At 38.4% G+C, this 22,500-nt stretch overlaps 1 protein-coding gene across 5 annotated transcripts in view; it reads left to right on the forward strand.

Moving 5' to 3' along the window:
* The window catches only part of LOC137651484 (NAD kinase-like), a 548,585-nt gene that overhangs the window by 371,577 nt on the left and 154,508 nt on the right, over positions 1-22,500 (forward strand). For 2 of the 5 annotated variants that reach the window (XM_068384725.1, XM_068384733.1), the window contains exon 2: positions 3,249-3,656. The exons of the other annotated variants lie outside the window; for them this stretch is intronic. In XM_068384725.1, the coding sequence (XP_068240826.1) occupies positions 3,499-3,656 (158 nt within the window). In that variant the 5' untranslated portion in view covers positions 3,249-3,498. The remainder of the gene's footprint in view (positions 1-3,248; positions 3,657-22,500) is intronic. 5 annotated transcript variants of the gene reach the window in all.

Raw genomic sequence — 22,500 nt, forward strand, 5'->3', positions numbered from 1 at the left:
ATGACAACTGATATAAGTGTGATGCTTCTATAATTATTTCAATTAGTGAGGTCTCCTCTTTTTTACCATTTTCACCAACACTCCTAGCTGGCAATTATCAGTTTTTACCTCTTCACGCCACAATCTGCAAAATAAACTTGTAAGTATTCTCAGCTGTTATTCCATTGTATCCAGGGGCTTTCCATTTCTCTAGTTTATTAATGGTAGCTTCGACTTCAAACACTGAATTCATTCATGGGCACATCAAGGTTTTCCTCAGCTTTTGGTATGTCAATTAAATTATTCCATTCATATATTCTATCCATGACCTCACTGAAGTGTTCTATCTAACGTTGCCTTTCTTCATTTACTATTGTTATAACAGATCCATCTCTCTTTTTGATGGGCATATGCTTCTTCTTCTTTGACCCTGCAGAGTTCTTACGCCATAGCCACTTCCTGAATTCATAGCTTTGTCAGCCTCATCTGCTTATCGGTCCAAATATTCTCTCCAATCATTTCTGGCTTCTCTTTTGACCTCACTATCAATACTTAAATACTTAGCATGCTCTACCTTGTAATTTTCATTACTTTCCGGAAAACTTTCAACAATCAATATTTATCTTTGTCTCCTTTATATTATCCCAAGTATTATTTCATATCTATGGCTTTCTCCTTGTAACTCATTGTCCCAAATCTTCAATATATATATATATATATATATATATATATATATATATATATATATATATATATATATATATGCATACACACACATATATATACATATACATACAGTATATGTATATATATGTATGTGATATATGTATATATATGTATATATATACATATATATGTATATATATATATATATATATATATATATATATATATATATATATATATATATATATATATATATATATATATATATAATATCTATCTAGTTATCTACACACACACATATACACATATATATATATATATATATATATATATATATATATATATGTATATATATATATATATTTATATGGATATCTCTATCTATCTATCTATCTATATATATATATATATATATATATATAGGTAGATAGATAGTTAGATAGTAAGATATATATATATATATATTTATATATATATATATATATATATATATATATTTATATGTATACATATATATATATATATATATATATATATATATATATATATAATGTATATATATTATATATATAATGTATATATATATATATATATATATATATATATATATATATATATATATATATATATATATGTGTGTGTATGTGTGTATATATACATATACATATTACACACATATATGTATATATATATATATATATATATATATATATATATATATATATATGTATATATTTACATATATATATATATATATATATATATATACATATATATATGTATATATATTTATATATATACACACACACACACATATATATATATATATATATATATATATATATATATATATATATATATTTATGTTTATGTATTTATGTATCTATCTGTATATATATTATATATATGTATATGTATATAATATATTTGTATATATATGTATATAATATATATATATATATATATATATATATATATGCATATATATATATATATATATATATATATATATGTGTGTGTGGATATGTATCTATCTATCTAAATATCTACCTATCTACCTATCTATAAATATAATGTATATATATATGCATATAATATATATATATATGTATATATATATATATATATATATATATATATATATATATATACATATATATATATATATATATATATATATATATATATATATATATATATATATATATATATATATATATATATATATATATATATATATATATATATATATATATATATATATATATATATATATATAATATACACACACACACGTAATTAGTGAAGGTTTGGGACTTGGAGATACAAGGAGAAAGCCATGGATATCAAGTAATACTTGGGATATTATAAAAGAGACAAAGACAGAAACCTATTGTTGAAACTTTTCGAGGAAGTAATGAATATATATATATATATATATATATATATATATATATATATATATATATATATATATATATATATATGCATATATATATATATATATGTATATATATATATATATATATATATATATATATATATATATATATATATATATATATATATACATATACATATATATATGTATATATACATATATATATATATATATATATATATATATATATATGCATACATATGTATATATATATATATATATACCGTATACTTATATATACACGCGCCAAATCCAGAACTTTACCATAAAACACTTACGGCTTAGGCGCTGGGCAAGCATTACAAGTATAATACCCAAATAAAACTAATTTTATAAAAAAAAAATTGAAAAAATAATGTCATCTTCAATTTCTATGCTGTCTGTAAGTCAGAATTGTAATGGCGTCTTACCTGATCATGTTTACGGTATGAAAACAAACTACATAATTGATGAGTTTGCATTAATGGTAACAACTAGTACTGTACAAAGAATTGGGTAATAATAGATTCAGAACCAAGTTAACCGGTAAAAACTTAGTTGTTGTAGAAGAATTTTTTCAAAGGTTAGGAGCACCCATTAGTTCGTCTTAATTCTCCTTGGATAATAATTAAGATCGATGCCTGGGAAGAGATAAATGGTGGGGTAAGCATAGTTTTCATTCTTAGTATTAGTTCTTTTTAGTTAACCTATTGTCAGTTAGCAGATGAATATTACACTGGAGGCGCTCTAGCACGTTTCATAGAACCCAAACTCGTAGGTTTCCCATATACACTTTTGAGTCTGTTCTTTGCAAGTTGGTACACTGCCCCTTGGCCAGGGAAGTCTGTATTTCTTGGATATATTATCTTGCACTAGTTTTCCTGTTCTAGCCTCACCAGGAAAGTTCTTGTGGACCACTCAACAGTATAGCCCTAATAATCAGTACTTTGGGGTCCAAAAATATAGTTTTAGGGCTCCTATACCGGTGTTGATCTTAGTTTTTACTGAAAGCTATAACACATAGGCATATACTAAATACATTTGATTGCTGCTCTACAGAAATGATACATGTTACTTAACCATATATTTAGAAATATTCTGGTAATGCCTCAGTTTTGTAAATAGTGCTTAACATCTATTCACAATCTCCATTAATAAGATATTTGTAATTTTTTTTAATCAGGTGGTGTTACTGTAGCCAATCTATTAGTGAAAAAAAAAATTGAATTTTGAATTGGAATTATATGGCATTTTAAGACTGCAAATGTTTTTAGAAATGTAAACCAGTGTGATATACAGTAGTACATGGAATTATAAACTGTTTTAAAGATAATGATAACAAGAACTTGACTAAACATAAAATTTCTAGGTGTTTTGAGTAATATATATCCAACGTCTATGTGAATTATACAAATAGTATAGTGACACCTAGGATGGCCAGCAATGACTCAGGGCCACACCCAGACAAAGCTTCTGGTAGGGAGGAGGAAATTGCTCAATTTTTAGAGAAAATGAAGATTAAGCAAGAGCAGAACGGTGTGTGTGATGAGTCCACGTCAGAGAATGGACGTCACCAGTGTCCTATACTCTGGTAAGATTACAAAATTATGTGCATGTTTAGATGTTGCGTAGAAATTATTAAATGTTTTTCATGTATTAATGGCTTCCGCTTATGCAAAACTATATTGTGGTATTTTTTCATTTGAATCTATTTATTCATAATAGTTATAATTGAAGAACAGTACAGTACTTTTAAGTATTTTTTTTTCAAGTTTGGATTTATTATTAATGATTCTTGTGTAGAACGTTAATTTCTTTATGAGAATATTTCTATGGATGGATTTTTTTTTCTGAATGCCTTACTGTATTGAAATTGCTTATAGTGTAGCATTTCAAAGTTTTCATTATGTTCGGTGGATACATTATAGCTCTGATGTATATGTATAGCAATGCATTTGTTGTACTGTATTATAGAAAATGTTAAAGAAATGTTGTCTTGTTCATGCGGACCATTGCCCAGAGTATTTAAATACAGTTGAGTATACAGTGTGTATGAATTTTCAATATTAAACTTACCCGATAATCATGTAGCTGTCAACTCCGTTGCCCGACAGAATTCTATGGAGGGATACGCCAGCTATCACAATACTAGAAGGGGGTGTACTTACCAGCGCCACCTGTGGCCAGGTACTCAAGTACTTCTTGTTGACACCTCCTCAATTATTCCTCTGTCGTGCTTCCGGCAAGACGTTCTGGGATACGCTTATGGTCTTCGAGTTTTTTCACGGCTAATTGGTGAAGTATTCTCTCAGATTAACGGCTGTCGCTTTACTGGAAACCTTCTTATATTAGCTAGATAGCTTTTATATAGTCCTGATTAACGGTTAACGATTTTTTGCTTGATTTTGGAACCCCCTTTGGCTAACTCTTTGGATTCAAGATGTCTGACATTTCGCAAGCTCCCTCCCATAGACGATGTAGGTCTTGCAATAGGCGTATTCCGAAGGCCTCGGTAGATCCTCACACCGCTTGTTCTGACTGTAGGGACAGACCCTGTCAGTTAGAAAATCGATGTGAGGAATGCGCCGGACTTTCGGAATTGGAATTTGTCCGTCTTTTGAAATATTCAACTAAGTTAGAGAGAGGTAGAGTTAGGAGTTCTTCTCACTCTTCACTGTTTTCCTCACCTCATGATCCCCTACCTTTTCCTACCCCTGTAGTGGCTACCCCCGAACCTACTGTTTGCCCTCCGCCTGATATGTCTGTTGTTTTGCGTGCTATTCAGGCCTTAGGCGATAAAGTAGAGTCAGTGGTAAGTGACCATAAGTCTCTGATGGCCGAAGTAAAGGAACTTAAGGTCAAGAGTGCAGTGGGTGGAATTAGTGCCAGTGCTGTGACGAGTGCTAGTGTCAGTGCAGTGCCAAGTGCTAGTGTCAGTGCCAGTGTGGTGCGTGAGGGTATTTCTGTGCGAGCCAGTCGTCCTCCCAGTCCGGGACCTCTTGCAAGCTCCCAAGCCCAGGGGAGAAGCAATGTCGAAGGGCATAAGGGTTCGGCAGGCCTTGTTAGGCGCACAGAAGTATCCTCGGTGGTTGCGGGCGTGTCTTCCAAAGACCGTCACTCCCACCTGCAGACGATTGAGCCCGTCTTTATCTCGTCCGCTGATCAACTGTCTGGGAAGAAACGTTGGTCTCAGGTCTCGAGACCGCTTAAACGCAGAGTCCAGTCCGCGAGTGCTCAGCCAGGTTGCAGTCATTGGCTCAGCTCTGACTCGCCTCAGTCATCTGTCGACTGCACTCCGCCCAAGAGGAGTAAGGTTCTGCCACAACAGAGCTCGACTGTTAAGGCTTTTCCTCAGTCTGCTGTCGTTTCTGCCGATCCCAAGTGGACTCTTCTTCAGTCCATGCAAGCACAGCTTTCGGACTTGATGCGTGAGCGTCGGGCTGAGAGTGTTGTGCCTCCGCCTCCGCCTACACTCCCTCCGCCTGCTCTCGCTCCGCCTGCGTTCGCTCCGCCTGCGCTCGCTCCGCCTGATCGCAGTACCACCTGCCAGGCGTACGATGTTGAGCCACATTCTGAGTTTGCTGTTCCCAGTGGTGTTCAGCCTCCGCCTTCGTTAAGGCAACCTTTACTATGGGATCAGGAGGATTATACCTCTCTTCCTCCGCCTCCCCTTGCTGCTCCACCAGTGGTGCAACTCTCGGTTGAGGTACAACAACCTCTCCCGTCCATGAGTCAGTCTCCTCAGCTCTCGCTGCAGCGAGCTCAACCCTCCACAAGGCAGGCACCACTACACCTTGGCCTTGCGCCTCAGGAGCCTCAGCTTGCAAGACATTTACCTTGTTCTGCGCAGCCTCAACCTCATCATGCTCCGCTCATACCACAGGAACAGGAACTTGCTACTCCGCTTCCTCCAACCGCTCAGCAAGCGCTATCCTTGGGTTCAACCACTCATGCTAGGAGTCAGCCTCCTCCACCCATGCGCCTTCCTTCTGCTTCGTCTGTTATTCAGCCTTTGCAGTCTGAGCCTCAGGTTCTCCCTCAACAGACACTTGAAGAGGAAACCACTAATATTGTTCCTTCTCGTTCTGACTCTGCAGTTCAGCATTCTTGTCCGATCTCTTCGCTACACTCTGGTGATGAGGCTTCGGATGATGAGGAGGCACACCTGGATCCCTCATCAGACGTGGATGAATCCAAGCTTTCTCCACAGTCTATTGATTTTCGTAAGGTCTTGGCTCTACTTAGGGAGGTTTACCCAGACCACTTTGTCTCTGCTATTCCCCGCTCTCCGCCATCTGAGTTTTCGCTGGGCGTACAACAAGCTAAGTCCACCTATACTAAGCTAGTCCTAGCTAGATCCTCTAAGAGGGCATTAAGGATCTTAGGGGAGTGGCTGCAGTCTAAGCAACACCTTGGCAAGACTTCCTTCATGTTCCCTCCAACGAAGCTCACTTCGAAAGCGAGCGTTTGGTATGCCACAGGGGAAGCACCAGGCTTGGGAGTACCTGCCTCTGCCCAGGCTGACTTCTCAAGTCTGGTAGACTCGCCTCGGAGAACTGCAATGAGGCGCTCTAAGGTTTGTTGGACCTTCTCAGACCTGGATCACTTACTGAAAGGAATGTTTAGAGCATTTGAAATGTTCAACTTTCTCGACTGGTGCCTGGGGGCCCTCAGCAAGAAGACCTCTCCTGCGGACAAAGATTCTGCCATGCTATTAATGTCCTGCATGGATAAGGCCATTAGGGATGGTTCGGGTGAGCTTGCGTCGATGTTTGTATCAGGGGTTTTGAAGAAAAGGGAACAACTGTGTACCTTCCTTTCCGCCAGCATTACACCTTGCCAACGGTCACAACTCCTTTTTGCTCCGCTCTCGAAGTTCCTCTTCCCCGAAGAGCTGGTTAAGGACTTGTCTGCTGCCCTGATACAAAAGGATACACACGATCTTGTAGCCTCATCAGCTCGTAAGTCTAAGGTTGCTACCTCAGTCCCCAAGACTTATCGCTCCCCAGTGGCTGATACCCCGGCTACGAGGTTCATACCGCCCTTTCGTGGTAGAGCCCCCAGCCGAGGAAGCTCCCGTCCAGACTCTCACAGGAGCAAGTCTAGGAAAGGATCCAGGACATCTAAAGGAAAAAACTGACTCTCCGCATCTCCAGACAGCAGTAGGAGCCAGACTCAAGATCTTCTGGCGAGCCTGGGAGAAGAGAGGTGCAGACGCCCAGTCTGTCAGTTGGCTGAGGAACGGTTACAGGATTCCATTCTGCCTCAAACCACCTCTGACCACATCGCCCATCAACCTCTCTCCCAACTACAAAGAAGAGGACAAGAGGCTAGCATTGCACCAGGAGGTGTCGCTACTTGTGCAGAAGAAGGCAGTGGTTATAGTCCGGGACCATCAATCCCCGGGCTTCTACAACCGTCTCTTTCTTGTGGCCAAGAAGACAGGAGGTTGGAGACCGGTGCTGGACGTCAGCGCTCTCAACGAGTATGTCACCAAGCAGACGTTCACGATGGAGACGACCAAGTCGGTCTTAGCAGCGGTCAGACAGGAGGACTGGATGGTCTCGTTGGACTTGAAAGATGCATACTTTCACGTTCCTATTCATCCAGACTCCCAACCTTTCCTGAGATTCGTTTTTGGAAAGGTTGTCTACCAATTCCAAGCCCTGTGTTTTGGCCTAAGCACAGCTCCTATGGTCTTTACTCATCTGATGAGGAATATAGCAAAATTCCTACACTTGTCGAACATCAGAGCCTCCCTCTACCTAGACGACTGGCTGTTGAGAGCCTCCACGAGTCGTCGTTGTCTGGAGAATCTCAATTGGACTTTAGACTTAATCAGAGACCTAGGTCTATTAGTCAACATAGAGAAGTCTCAACTCATTCCCTCCCAATCCATTGTGTACCTGGGAATGGAGATTCGGAGTCAGGATTTTCGGGCTTTTCCATCGGCCCCCAGGATAAGCCAGGCCCTAGAGTGCATCATGAGCATGCTGAAGAGGAGCAGTTGCTCAGTGAGACAGTGGATGAGTCTCACAGGGACCCTCTCATCACTGGCCCTGTTTGTCGAGCTAGGGAGACTCCACCTCCGCCCTCTTCAATTCCATCTTGCAGCTCATTGGGACAAGGGTTCGACTCTCGAAGCAGTCTCTATCCCTATCAACCAAGAGATGAAGACCACTCTCCTGTGGTGGAAGCACAACCTCCTTCTCAGGGAGGGTCTATCGTTGGCCATTCAGACCCCCAATCTTCATCTCTTCTCAGATGCATCGGACTCGGGCTGGGGTGCAACCTTGGACGGACGGGAATGCTCGGGGACGTGGAACGAGGAACAAGGATTACTCCACATCAACTGCAAGGAGCTGCTAGCAGTTCATCTAGCCCTGTTGAACTTCAAGTCCCTCCTGCTAGGCAAAGTGGTGGAGGTGAACTCAGACAATACCACAGCCTTGGCTTACATCTCCAAGCAAGGAGGGACCCATTCGAGGAGCCTATACGAGATCGCAAGGGACCTCCTCATTTGGTCAAGAGGTCTAAACCTCACTCTGGTCACGAGGTTCATTCAGGGCGATATGAACGTCTCAGCGGATCGCCTAAGCAGAAGGAATCAGGTCATTCCCACGGAATGGACCCTCCACAAGAGTGTGTGCAACAGACTTTGGACCTTGTGGGGTCAACCTACCATAGATCTGTTTGCCACCTCCATAACCAAGAGACTTCCGCTGTATTGTTCCCCTGTTCCAGACCCTGCAGCAGTTCATGTGGATGCTTTTCTACTGAACTGGTCCCATCTCGACCTGTACGCATTCCCACCGTTCAAGATAATAAACAAAGTTCTGCAGAAATTCGTCTCGCACGAAGGGACACGGCTGACGCTGGTTGCTCCCCTTTGGCCTGCAAGAGAATGGTTCACAGAGGTACTTCAATGGCTAGTCGACTTCCCCAGGACTCTTCCTCTAAGAGTGGACCTTCTACGTCAACCTCACGTAGACAGGTTGCACCCAAACCTCCACGCTCTTCGGCTGACTGCCTTCAGACTGTCGAAAGATTCGCTAGAGCTAGAGGCTTTTCGAAGGAGGCAGCCAGTGCGATTGCCAGAGCAAGAAGGGTTTCCACTCGTAGAGTCTACCAGTCTAAGTGGGAGGTCTTCCGAAGCTGGTGTAGAGCCAATTCAATATCCTCTACCAATACCTCTGTGACCCAAATAGCTGACTTCCTTCTACATCTTAGGAATGAGAGATCCCTTTCAGCACCTACGATTAAAGGATATAGGAGTATGTTGGCTTCAGTTCTCCGCCACAGAGGTTTGGACCTGTCTTCCAACAAGGACCTTCAAGACATTCTTAAGTCTTTTGAGACGTCTAAAGAACGTCGTCTTTCCACTCCAGGCTGGAATCTAGACGTAGTCTTAAGGTTCCTTTTGTCATCTAGGTTCGAACCTCTCCAGTCAGCTTCCTTCAAGGACCTTACCCTCAAGACTCTTTTTCTCGTCTGCCTTGCAACAGCTAAGAGAGTCAGTGAGGTTCATGCCTTCAGCAAGAACATTGGTTTCACAACCGAATCTGCAACATGTTCTTTTCAGCTTGGATTCCTAGCAAAGAACGAGCTTCCTTCACGTCCTTGGCCTAGATCGTTCGAAATACCTAGCCTCTCCAACATGGTAGGTAACGAACTAGAGAGAGTTCTTTGCCCTGTCAGAGCTCTCAAATATTATCTTAAGAGGTCTAAACCTATTCGAGGACAGTCAGAAGCTTTATGGTGTGCCATCAAGAAGCCTTCGAGACCCATGTCCAAGAATGGGCTTTCGTATTATATAAGGCTTCTGATCAGAGAAGCACATTCTCACTTAAAGGAGGAAGACCTTGCATTGCTGAAGGTAAGGACCCACGAAGTAAGAGCCGTAGCTACTTCGATGGCCTTTAATAAAAACCGTTCTCTGCAGAGCATAATGGATGCAACCTATTGGAGGAGCAAGTCAGTGTTTGCATCATTTTATCTGAAAGATGTCCAGTCTCTTTACGAGAACTGCTACACCCTGGGACCATTCGTAGCAGCGAGTGCAGTAGTAGGTGAGGGCTCAGCCACTACATTCCCTTAATCCCATAACCTTTTTTAACCTTTCTCTTGAATACTTTTATTGTTGTTTTTATGGTTGTTACGGTAGGCTAAGAAGCCTTCCGCATCCTTTGATTTGGCGGGTGGTCTATTCATTCTTGAGAAGCGCCTGGGTTAAAGGTTTGGTAGAGGTCCTTTAGTAGGGGTTGCAACCCCGTGTACTTTGGCACCTTTGGGTTGATTCAGCCTCCAAGAGGAACGCTGCGCTCAGTAAGGAAGACGAACTTTAAATAAAGAGGCAGAGTAACGGTTCTATTCGACTTCCTTACCAGGTACTTATTATTTCATTGTTATTTGAGATAACTGTTATATGAAATATGGGATACTTAGCTATCCTTTAATCTTGTACACTGGTTTTCACCCACCTCCCTGGGTGTGAATCAGCTACATGATTATCGGGTAAGTTTAATATTGAAAAATGTTATTTTTATTAGTAAAATAAATTTTTGAATATACTTACCCGATAATCATGATTTAATCGACCCTCCCTTCCTCCCCAGAGAGAACCAGTGGACCGAGGAATAATTGAGGAGGTGTCAACAAGAAGTACTTGAGTACCTGGCCACAGGTGGCGCTGGTAAGTACACCCCCTTCTAGTATTGTGATAGCTGGCGTATCCCTCCATAGAATTCTGTCGGGCAACGGAGTTGACAGCTACATGATTATCGGGTAAGTATATTCAAAAATTTATTTTACTAATAAAAATAACATTTTACATAGTTAAATAATGTTCCTGTTATTTGTTGTAAATATTTTCCTCTCCGCCAGTGATTTTTATTAAATTTACTAAATTGTAGATGTTTGACTTTAGAAGATTCTCTTATGTTCTAACAAAACATTGCCCTAGATAATCAAATATCTTTTGGCACGAATGTTATTGAAGTAAGAACTCTGTCTAAATAATGTCAAGTAAGAAAGTGCATAATGTACGTACATTACTAATTTTGTGTACCCATTTAGGATGTAGGAACAATTGCAATTTATATTGCAGGTCCTGCAAACTTGACGGATCTGGATTTAATTCCAAAACTGCTAAATCAACCAAAAAGAAGTGTTCAATTTCCTATAATGGAAAAAGGTGCTTATTTTAAATGAAAAAAGTAGTACACCTTATGTTTGATTTAGTTCTGGAAAAAGTCTCAGTGGCAAAATTAGACTTATTTTTTTTATTATTATATTGAATTACCGATAATTGTTATCTCATCCGTATTTAACATCTTATATGACTTTTCTCTTTTTCTTATTATTTACATCATGGCAGTCTTACCAGTATTCAATCAATTAGTAAGGGTGTTTCATGTTTGCTTGCTTGCACCTAACTACCAGTTTTTTTTTTATTAGTCTGACTAAGCAGTCAAACATGCTTAATTTGCATGTTCATAGTATCATAACCATTTGAGCTCCTACAGCCTCTTAAGTACAATCGATATTCTTATGAATTTATTATTCGTTATTTCTAGCGACAGTTTAACATAAGAACTGTATTGAATTATTCCTATTGGGTTGTTGTTACTTTGAGTTTGTTACTTGCCATGTGATGCCATTTAGTTTTAGTTTTAACGACTGCATAGGAAGTGTTTAGCGTTAGAACTGTGGCTTCTCTTTACTTCATTTTGATTATTAACACAGTTTTCATATAGTTAATCTAACCTAAGTTGGGGTTCTTAGTTTTAAACCAGCATCCTGGAATTGTTTCTATTCTTTTGCATATGGTGCCAGTATAGTTATCCTATTTTTTCACGTCAGTTTGATTATTTTATCGCCTCGTCCCTTTTTACAAATTCTAATCACACTTTCATATATTTTATTATTAAGGTCTTTGATTATCGTGATAAGTTTGTAGGCTAAGTAACAGTCATTTACAGTTATCGATGTACTGTATATGTCTTTATTGCTTATGCTTCCATGTCTGCATAATAGTGTTTAGGTCAGTGTTTTATTTTTTTTTTTTTATAACTAGAGCCTCTGGTGGCATGATTGATAGTGACCTTGCTTTTCATTTAAGGAGACTGGGGTTTGATCCTGATGGGAAGTAGAATATTTATTCTGTTTATATATGGTTTGTTAGACTAATCTGAGTTGTGCATTATTTATCCACATGGGCCACCAAACCCCTGACCCCATACATATCGGTGACCCGAGTGACAACTTACATTGGGTACGGTATTGTTAACTTGAGGTAATTAGCTCTTGCGGTACAGCTGTCCATCATGGGTCACCTATCGCTCCCTCAGTACATCACAGATCATTCAATTTATTATATGTAATTGCAAACGCCTCATTATATCGGGGTTATTTGCAGGCTTATAAGTTTTATATATTTTTTATTTTTTTTATTTTTGTGGTAAGAAGTAATAATTTTTGAGCCTGAAAATTGATAAATAACTCCATCTACTCGACTGTACGTCAGAAAGTGTTTGGGGCTCATGAGTACTGTACTAAACCTTCATGTGAGACTACCACAGGCGAATGACGAAGCAAAACAAACATTATTGCTGGCTATCCAGATTCAGACATTTGGACCTAATGTATATACTGTAGGATCTCTTAAAAAGTTTTGACAACTTTTATTGAATAACGCGCTAACAGAACTGGCTGCCAGTAAAGGGAAATTTAATGTTTTGTTTGACCATGGGGGTTTAAAACTGAACAATCAAAATTAGAGTTTAGTGTAGTTGAACGAATTTCATGTGTTGGTAATGTTAATTTTTTTTTCAAAAAGGCAAAATGTTTTGTTAAGTAAGGAAATTACCTATTATCATAAGGTCTATATAAATTCTAATATCCTTATTTTTCTTAATTGAAATAATTCTTTTGATAAAAAATTAATTCAAGTATATGATAATTGAATCTCAATAATCCAATTTCTAAATCTTTAGGCTTTCACACACAAACACACGAGAGAGAGAGAGAGAGAGAGAGAGAGAGAGAGAGAGAGAGAGAGAGAGAGAGAGAGAGAGAGAGAGAGGGGAGGGGGGGGGGTGTTTGTTAAAATCTCAGGTCCCTAAGAGTATTTCCCTAGTAAGGAACTCATAATAGACCTCATCTGCCCATCAGCATTTAGGGGTTTTGGTAGAGGGGCCGTAGTGGACCAGGCCCCAAGCAGGTAGAAGAGTAGGTCGGATGATTATGTAGGTCAGTGAGGTGTAGTCCGCTTTACTCTAGGGCCCAATGAAGAGGCTTCGATCTTCCCTGGGAGACAGCCTTTGGATGCTACTCTCGGTTTAGCCAGAAATATAGTTCAGCTATGACTCAGGTTTCCGGTTGGTAGGTTATCATTCCTTCGGGGATTTGCTCAGATTCTCTCTCCAGTGGATGCCTCAGTTATAGCCCAGATAGGTGAAGCATCAGCCTGTTCCCTCAAGGATTCAAGGATCTACTATTCCTGAAGGTCCTGTATTCCTCTTGCTCCGTCTCACCTCAGCTTAAGTACTTGCAGTGCCTGGACCTTTGGGTTTTCAGGTGCACGAGAATGCTCCAGTGAGAGTCAATTCTCCTGATCTGTGTCTAACATGCTTAGTAACTGGGGAGGAATCAGTGGGGGAAGTATCGGCTATGGATGTTGAAGAGGGAAACCTTGTGAGAAATCCTTGGCAATTTGGCACAGGATGTGCTTGCTGGCTTGAGGTTGATAATTTTCACGCAAGGGGCTACAATATTCCCTTTGATAACGTGGAACTTGAGAGTTGTGCTAATTTTTCTCAATCACGTTGGCGTTATTCCCAAAGAGGTGTTACTGATGGTACATGAGTCTGGTCTTAACAACAATCTAACAGATGTAGTCTTAAATGCTGATGGATTGCCTCTTAATTACAGTCTTTCATATTTATATGTGGTTGGAATGATAGTGCCAGGCCAGAAGACTCCCTTCCCAGCTAAAATAATCAAGGTGAATTTGGAGTACGCTATATGAGAGTTATATAGCTGAAAGGAAACTTACCTTACCCAAAGAATTGCTGTGTCTCCTTTTTAGAGTTTTACCCAAATGAGTTTTGAGGGATTCATGGAACTTCAAGTGTTTCATGATGTCTTTCTCCCAAAGAAATGAAAGACTTGTGGTCATCTTTCAATTGGGAAACAGTTTTCCTTCTGTCCTGACTCTCTCAGGAATCCAAGGTTTGGTGCTTGATGGACAGTTTTAATCTATTGTTGGCCATGTTCTCTCTAGAATTGGGTGCTGTCAGGGTATCTTTAATTACCAATGCAGGTCTCGCAAAGTTGTGTGTAAACCTACTTATGAGGCTTTACAGAACTTTGCTAAAGCAAAATTTGATGTAAGACACCACGTATTGGCTGATTTTGATGTGGAGAAAGTAGAAGTGGAGGAGTTTTTCATCAGCAACCTTCTATATTCATCCCACTTCCTCAATCCTTAATGGATAAAGATAGGGCCAGTATCGGTACAGTTAATACTATATCCCACTTCCACAGAAGTGGAGAAAAAGTTTTTGGCCCCTTCCGAAAAAAGAGAACCTTCAATCATGAGCCCTAATCTATAAACAGGATCTGCAACATTTTCAAAGAAAACCTGTGAAGAAACCAGCATCGCACCCTGAACACAAATCATTCAAGTCTGCAAACAAGTTTCCTCAGGAAGCAACCTTCTCAGGCAGAACCCCAAACCCCGAGTGATTCAGTATTTTTTTTTCTGAAGTAAAAGAGCACTTGGAGTCAGCTGAGTTATGGATGGGGTGTTAATTCATTTAGCAGAGGTAAAGGACCTTATTATTGAATGTCCTTAGGTCAGTGCTGTGTATAACATTTTCAAGGGTGTTGAACTTTTTCTTGGTAGGTACAGAGCATAGTTTCGAAAGGTATGGGTTGGTGGGACTTCCAAACCTCCTTCACAACACACATTCTTTCAGGTTAGAACCCTGGAACTTAACTTCCTTTACCTTTACAACAAATGCTTGAAAAAGGTGCCATAGGATAATGCAAATTACTAAAATCCAGGCTGACTTTTCAGGGTACCGAAGAAAGACTCCGATGAGAAAATAGTGATCCTCGACCTATATTTTCTCAATAAACACATCAGATGCAATGTATTCAAGATGATGAATGTTACACATACCAACCAATTACTACACCTAGGGGTTTAGACCTGTACTATAGATCTCAAAGATGGTTATTGGCCCATCCCTATAACTTTCCACTTTTGACCTTTTCTAGGGTTTTGGTTCTGGATGGGTTTATGCAGGTTTAAAGGGATGCCTATCGCCCTCTATATACCACTATGGGTGTTGAAAAACTAGCAGGGAATTCAGATCATTGCCTATCTGTGCGACTGGCTAGTTTGAGCTGAGACGAGAGAAGTAGCCTATACCCCATGCATACAAATTGGATCCTGCAAGTTTTTTAGGACATAAGCTTCTTAATCAATTTCTAAAAATCAATACTAGTTCACAAAAGGATATTCCAGTGGCTAGGCTGGCACTGGCATATGTCAAAAGCCACATTAAGTCTTTCAAGGGCATCTTAGAAAAGAATCTTTATCATGGTCAAATGTTTTCTTTGGAGTCATTTCTCTTCCAGGCTCCAGCTGGAAAGAATTTTGTGCATTCTTCAGTTTGCTTCAATAATCAACCCAGATTTTAAGACAAGGTTAAAAGACTAAAATGAGGTGTGGAGGAGAGTGGGAGAGAACGGATTTCAAGACAAACCACCTTAGTTATCCAGTCTCTGCAAAAGAATTCTTACTTAGACTTCACCTAAGTCACTCTCCATGTAGGTCACAGTGGTCCCTCTGCCAGTATTCATAATTCTTCATACAGACACTTCTACTGTCAGACAGGCTGGGGAGGTCGTGTTTAGAAAATGGTTCCCTCAGCTTAGAGCATCTCGCATAAATGTGTTAGAACTGATGGTGGTTTTCCTGACACAGAAGCAGTTCAATTTGAGAAGGAACTCTCATATCAAGGTTTTCATCTACAACCAGTCAGCAGTCTGTTGTCTCAAGACTGAATGATCCCGCTCAAGAACTCTCAATAGAGTGATTCTCTCAATTATGAAATTATTTTGGCATAAAAATCTATTTCTCTCTGACCCATCTTTTAGCTCCCTTAATGTGGTAGTGGATGTCGTTTCTAGATAGAAGGCCCTCGATATGGAATGGACACTGGATCAGAGCTTGTTCTAGGAGGTCCTCAAAGTTATCTCAGATCTCCAAGGGAAATTGTTTTGTTTGCAACAAAAAAAAAAAAAGTAAAAAACTTCTTTATGTAGCTCCAAATGTGGAAAAATGGTCATTGATTTTTCTGTTTCTTCCAGCGAGTATGATTTTGAAGGCTTCGAAAGTTTTTCCAGAAATTTAGGGACAGATGTGCTGGTGGCTCCACCGTGTTAAAACAGTCCATAGTTTCCACTACTTCAGTATCTAACGCCAAAGTCACATCATCTTCAGTCAGCATGGCTGTTTCAAAGAGAAGGGAATCAGAATATATCCGCTTCCTCCTTTTTGACTCAGATTTTCTCCGCTGTATTTACATGAACAAATTTTGTATATAATGTGACATATTTGATAAGGCAAGGGGGGAGAAAAGGTCTTGGAGACCACACAGCACCCCCCGGAAAAATAGGGTTTTCCTTCGCTAAATCCCTTACTTGGGTATGGAAAGCATGGATGACCTTCCTTTGAGATAGGTCTCCATCCCAAGTAACCCTGGAATTCTTGGCCTCCTCTCTGGCTTACCTCTTTGAAGAAAGGAAATATAAGCCATGAACCATCTTTTCATTCATTTTTGCGTTGCCAGAACCTTTCAGGCAGACTTTTAATGGTGATTTAGACTCGGGACATGTTTCATAAGATTTCACAAAGTTTAGCCTTTTAATGACTATCCCTACCAACTCCTTCAGTGTCTTCATCTCTTGATAGAGTGCTTGAATTTTCTTTAACAAGCTAGATAAATCTATTGTTTCTCTCAAAGAGTTTTTCCAGAAGGCTAATTTCCAAATGGCTTTAGCATCGGGAGCAAGAGTCAGTGAACTTGTAGGATTGTGAAGAGAATAGAAGTTCTGTAATATCACTCCTGTCCACCTCTAGATTCTGTCTCTGGGCATCCTATTTTTAACCAAAAATGAAAAGCTTCTTCAAAATCAGAAACTAATATATATTACTGCTTTACCATCAAAGAAGGACAACCTCTGTCCAGTTTCTGCCCTGCAATCATATCTGCAGAGATCTATGTCGTCAAAAGGTAGTCTTGTTTCAAAATACCCAGACTAACATGTCCCTTTCTAGAGGGCTATCCATATTCTAATGACCTCATTGAAAAGGATGATCCTCTCTCTATCCCTAAAACCCAATATGTGAGAAAAATTTCTTTCTCACCTACAATTTTCTCTAATATGCAATTTCAGGACATCCAGATCTTTGAGGTGTTTATAAGACTACTGTACTTGAAATAAATCCAAATGGTACAACATACTCAAATCTACTCTGTTATTAACTCTTGGAGACCACACATCACATTAATCACAAATAAGGAGTTTTGATGCAGGAAAAACCTATTTTTTTTAAAGGGGGTGGGGGGGGGGGTGGGTTTGCTGTTTGGTCTCTAAGACCTTCCCTCTTCCCTATCCCCGTGTAGGTTTGGTAGGCATATGAGTCTTACTCCAAATATAGAAGATGGCCCTTATTGCGAGAGGATCCCATGACATAGTTGCGTAGCTTCACCACGGAACATTTATTTTCCATGTTGAAGCGTTGACGGAACATTTATTTTCCTGTTGAAGCGTTGTGATAGGCATGAGTGCTCTCAAAGTGGGGAATAATTTTTTTTTCTGTTTTACATTAAATTTCTCTCATACTTTTTTTTTATTGATTATTATTACTTCAACCTCCTTCATTTTTTACCTGGGTGTCCAACCTCTCTTCTCCTTTTCACTGTCTAGATTTTTGGGAACGGGCTACCATTGCTGTGAGTGGAGTTTTTTCGAAACCAGTTGTGGGAGCTGTTATGGTGTTGCCAACTACTCGATAATGTTTGTACTAAAGGAATATCAATATTTCCGTAATGGCACATGGAACTTTCTCATGCAGAAAATTGTTCCTCAGATTCCAGGGTGAGCTGTTTTTTTTTTGACATTCTGTCTGCTTACCTGCCACTATGTTTAAAGTAGGGAGGGATGATTGTATTCTTGAAATGCTCTCATTTCCCTCAAGCAGGTTTAGCTTACATTTGAACCACTCTAATCATAGTGGTACCATTCCATCAGCTGTTACACGTGTCCCTTGCAAAATATAGCCAAATAATTCCCAGATAAGCAAAAAGATTAGTGCCCACAATCCCCTCTGGAACACTTGTGTTACTATTGTTGCAAATAGTTCCAAGGTTTAACAAATAGTCAGTGATCATAACCTCTGTATAACGAGGGAGATAATAGCAATTACTATTAAAAAACTCGTGGAACCCATTCCTCAATAGAGTTAATTCTTTGTTCCAACAATATTGTTGATAGGCTTGATTGGAACCAAAAGCCTAAGAAAGAAAAGATTGAAAATGAGGATAAAATCCAATAGAGATGAAATAGAATTAGCAGAACTATTCTAAATGATAAACAAACTAAAAATCCAAGATAATTATTAACAGAATCAGACCAAAATTAATCGTCTTATCTTGAAACCTACCTCGAGCTCAATTTGCTAGAGAGATGGTATATTCAATTTAGACACTTCTATGATTGTAGTCGAAGTCGTTGTCATCTAAGTCGTAGTCGTCGAAATCGTCATTGTCGTCAATTTCGTTGTCGTTGTCGTCCTCATTGTCGTTGAAGTCGTCGGCATCGAAGTTGTTTTGGTTGAAGTTGGTCCTAGACGGCCTTTATAGCAGTGTCCATTTTCCTATTTTGATAATAACGTTAAGGCATACAACAAGTCTTCCCATTCAGCATTATAATACAAAGGAAGGTGACTAGGATAAGTTTAAGCTCTATAAGGCCTAAGTGCCTCACTTTGATTATTCATAAGATCATGATAAAACAAATGATTTCTATGTAAACTTGATCCCACAAGAAGCTGACAAATCTATGGATCTGACCAATGCCTGACAAATGAAACTCTCAGTCCCTTAGGGGTCAGATGCACAAACTTTATTAATAAACGAAAACCATACAGTTGGAAGAAAACTAGAAACTTTAATTGAAAGATTTAAGAATTTGAGTACTGGTCCCCTAATGTTGGGAAATACAGCTAACAGACTTATTGATATATCCTTAGAAGTTAGTATATTAAAATATTGTATTTTAATAAGATTTCTGCTAAATTTAGAAAAGAGGCAATAAAAGCCAGGTTAATTTTGTGCCAAAAATATGACTGGTTTATCAGAAGATACTTCCTTGCAGGTGTGGCAGAAATTTAGAAAAACTAATGGTTCCTATAGCAGACCTGCAAGACATGCACAATGCATAATGGGTAACTAGTTTATGATATACTGACCATCTCAAATATTATTGGGTACAATATTGAAAGCATAAGCAGTATTAATATCTTGGATGCCCATTTTTGATGCACCAAAAGTAAGGAAGTAATTGCATCGGCTTTTTATGCTATGGAAGATATCTATTATAATGGTAGATTTACTGAAGAGGAGCTGGAATTTGCATTATCAAGTTGCAGTTCAAAATAATATAAATTTTGATATGATAATAAATTTTTCCCCTTTGGCAAAGGCTTATTTACGAGAGATTTATAATCATCTTTGGAACAAGTATATATTTCCAAAGGCATGGAACCATGCAAAAGTTATACCAATAGTGATCCAAACAGTTACAGACTAATTTCACTTACTAGTTGTTTTCAAATTACTTGAAAAAAGAGTAAATTATCGACTGAAGTGACGTTCCGTTGTAAGATTTTATCAGCTTTGCAATTTGGCTCACAAAGGGAACGATCCATCTTGGAATTTTATTTTCACACTTGGAAAATTATATTGGTAAAGGTTTTAAATAAAAGCAAATCCCGTTATCCATTTTATTTGACATACAGAAGGCATATAATCCTACTTGGAGAGGCTTTCAATACTAAAATCCCTGCATCATAATTGTATTGGATGATCTCAGCTAACCCGAAGATGGTTTGAACATTTTTTGGCAGAACTATTCTCAAGGGTTGGGTCATCGGATTCCGGGGGGATCCAATCCTTGAAGTAGGACTCTTGGCATCTGGCCGGAAGCCCATCATTACAGATATGGGGAAGATGATTCCATAATTATTTTCTTGGTCTCAATTCTAACAGGTGGGGTTAGCTTACACCTGTGCCTCTATATCGGTTTTGGTGCTATCCCACGGGTGGGGTATGAAGTGGACCCTCTGGAAAGTATACTCTCATAATGGAGCGGGGAAGGCAAATTTACAACGCATGATACTTTCTTAATATTTCCAAGCTGGTAAACCGAACAATTAACCAGCAAACAATAAAATACTCTCTCGAAAATGGATCCTCTTGCTATGCTGACGACTGTGGAACGAAAAAGAACCACTCATCCAATATCCAGAAGTGTGATGGTAATTTGAGAAAATTGAAAGTCATTCATATATGCGATTTGCCAATAAGCTGTCATTGTGAAACCTTATGGATGACTTTTAAAACTTTTGGTAAGATTACTGAAATAAGGATGAATTTAAGGAAGAAGATGGAAATTGGGGAGCATGGAACTACTTTAATAATCATGAGGAGAAGAGGTCTTGAAAGCAATTTGCAAAATTTAAAAAAGACAAGTTGATACTATTGTGATTACTGGAGCATTATGCGATGCTGCTCTTGGTAATCTTTATATATATATATATCGCCCTAGTGACTGGTAGCATACCAAATCTATGGACACCAAAATAGACTTTATATATAGAATGGAGACATTTCTAGAGTTTGCAAGAAATCCATCCTAATGCCAAATCTAGAATGCAGTCTTTTATGTTAAGTAATTTAACGATGGAAGACAATGGTAGATATCCAGCCGCATTTGAATTTTAGTTGTGGAAGAGGAGTAATTTTTAATAAAGACCTTCATGATTTTAGTGATGGTGAAATTTTCGATGTGTGTCCTAAAGAAATATGGAAGATTCATAAAATTCCCAGAACCTCTATGATTTTTTAACTTTTGAAGACAATAGTGTACACTCTTATTTATATATCGAAAGTGAAAGAGTATCAGTTGGCCTTTACTGACAGACACCTTTGCAGTGTTTCAATTGCTTAAAATTTGGCCATCCATCTAGGTTATGTAAAAATATAAAGATCTGTGACAGTTGTTCTGATCCTGAGCATGGACCCTGCACTCCTATTGTAAAGTGCACTAATTGTAGCCAAAACCACAGAGAAACTTATAAAACATGTCCTCAGTGTGAAATAGAAGCAGCTGTTCAGAAGTCACATGCAGATGACTTCTAACCAAAACCGAATTTTACGCCAAGGCCTTAAAATCTAAGGATGCAGGACATCCAAGAAGAATTGCAACACTACCTTGACCAAGTAATGTAATGTATCTTCTTGCTGAATCACCTCCCAAGGCTATTACCATATCTCATAGTTTAGATTCGGAGTCTCTCGTTAAAAAGGTACCACACCCTTCCTTTAAATGTGCCACTCCTTGGATGAACATCCCAAGGTTTTCATCTGGTGTATCATCACCGCCAGCTTTAGGGGAGAAATACGATGCTAAAGTGCTATTGGATGCTCCTGTCATTATAGAGGTACATAATCTTAATAACTCAACGTCTTTTAATCGAAAAAGAGGGTTACCACCATCCCTTTCCACTCAAAAAAAAAAAAAAAAAAAAAAAAAAAAAAAAAACCGGAAGAATTCTTAATGCAAATAGGTACAATATATTATTTGAAAAAGATGATGAACCTTAAAAAATTAAAAATGTCAAAAAAAAAAAATCAATGACGAGGTACACCATCCCCCTCGACAAATAATTAAGAAGGCTGCTAAGAAAAACAAGAAACCAAGCTTAGCACATTATATATATATATATATATATATATATATATATATATATATATATATATATATATATATATATATATATATATATATATATATATATTATATATATATATATGCATGCATAAATATAATGCCTTACTTTCAACTCTAATCGAACAGTTTAACATGTTTCTTCAAAAAGGCCCATAAAAGAAACAAAGGAAATATAAATAGATCACTATATTTCGACCAATACACATTGGCCCTCTTCGGATCAACAATACGAAGACGCATCTGGATGACATTAAATTTGGCTAATCCTTCCAGAACTTAAAAAGAAAAACTTAGAAAAATTGGAAACATCCTTTGGTTATCCTATATAAACCGCCACACTCCAT

This window comes from Palaemon carinicauda, chromosome 1, assembly GCF_036898095.1.
Source record: "Palaemon carinicauda isolate YSFRI2023 chromosome 1, ASM3689809v2, whole genome shotgun sequence".
Taxonomy (NCBI): Eukaryota; Metazoa; Arthropoda; class Malacostraca; order Decapoda; family Palaemonidae; genus Palaemon; species Palaemon carinicauda.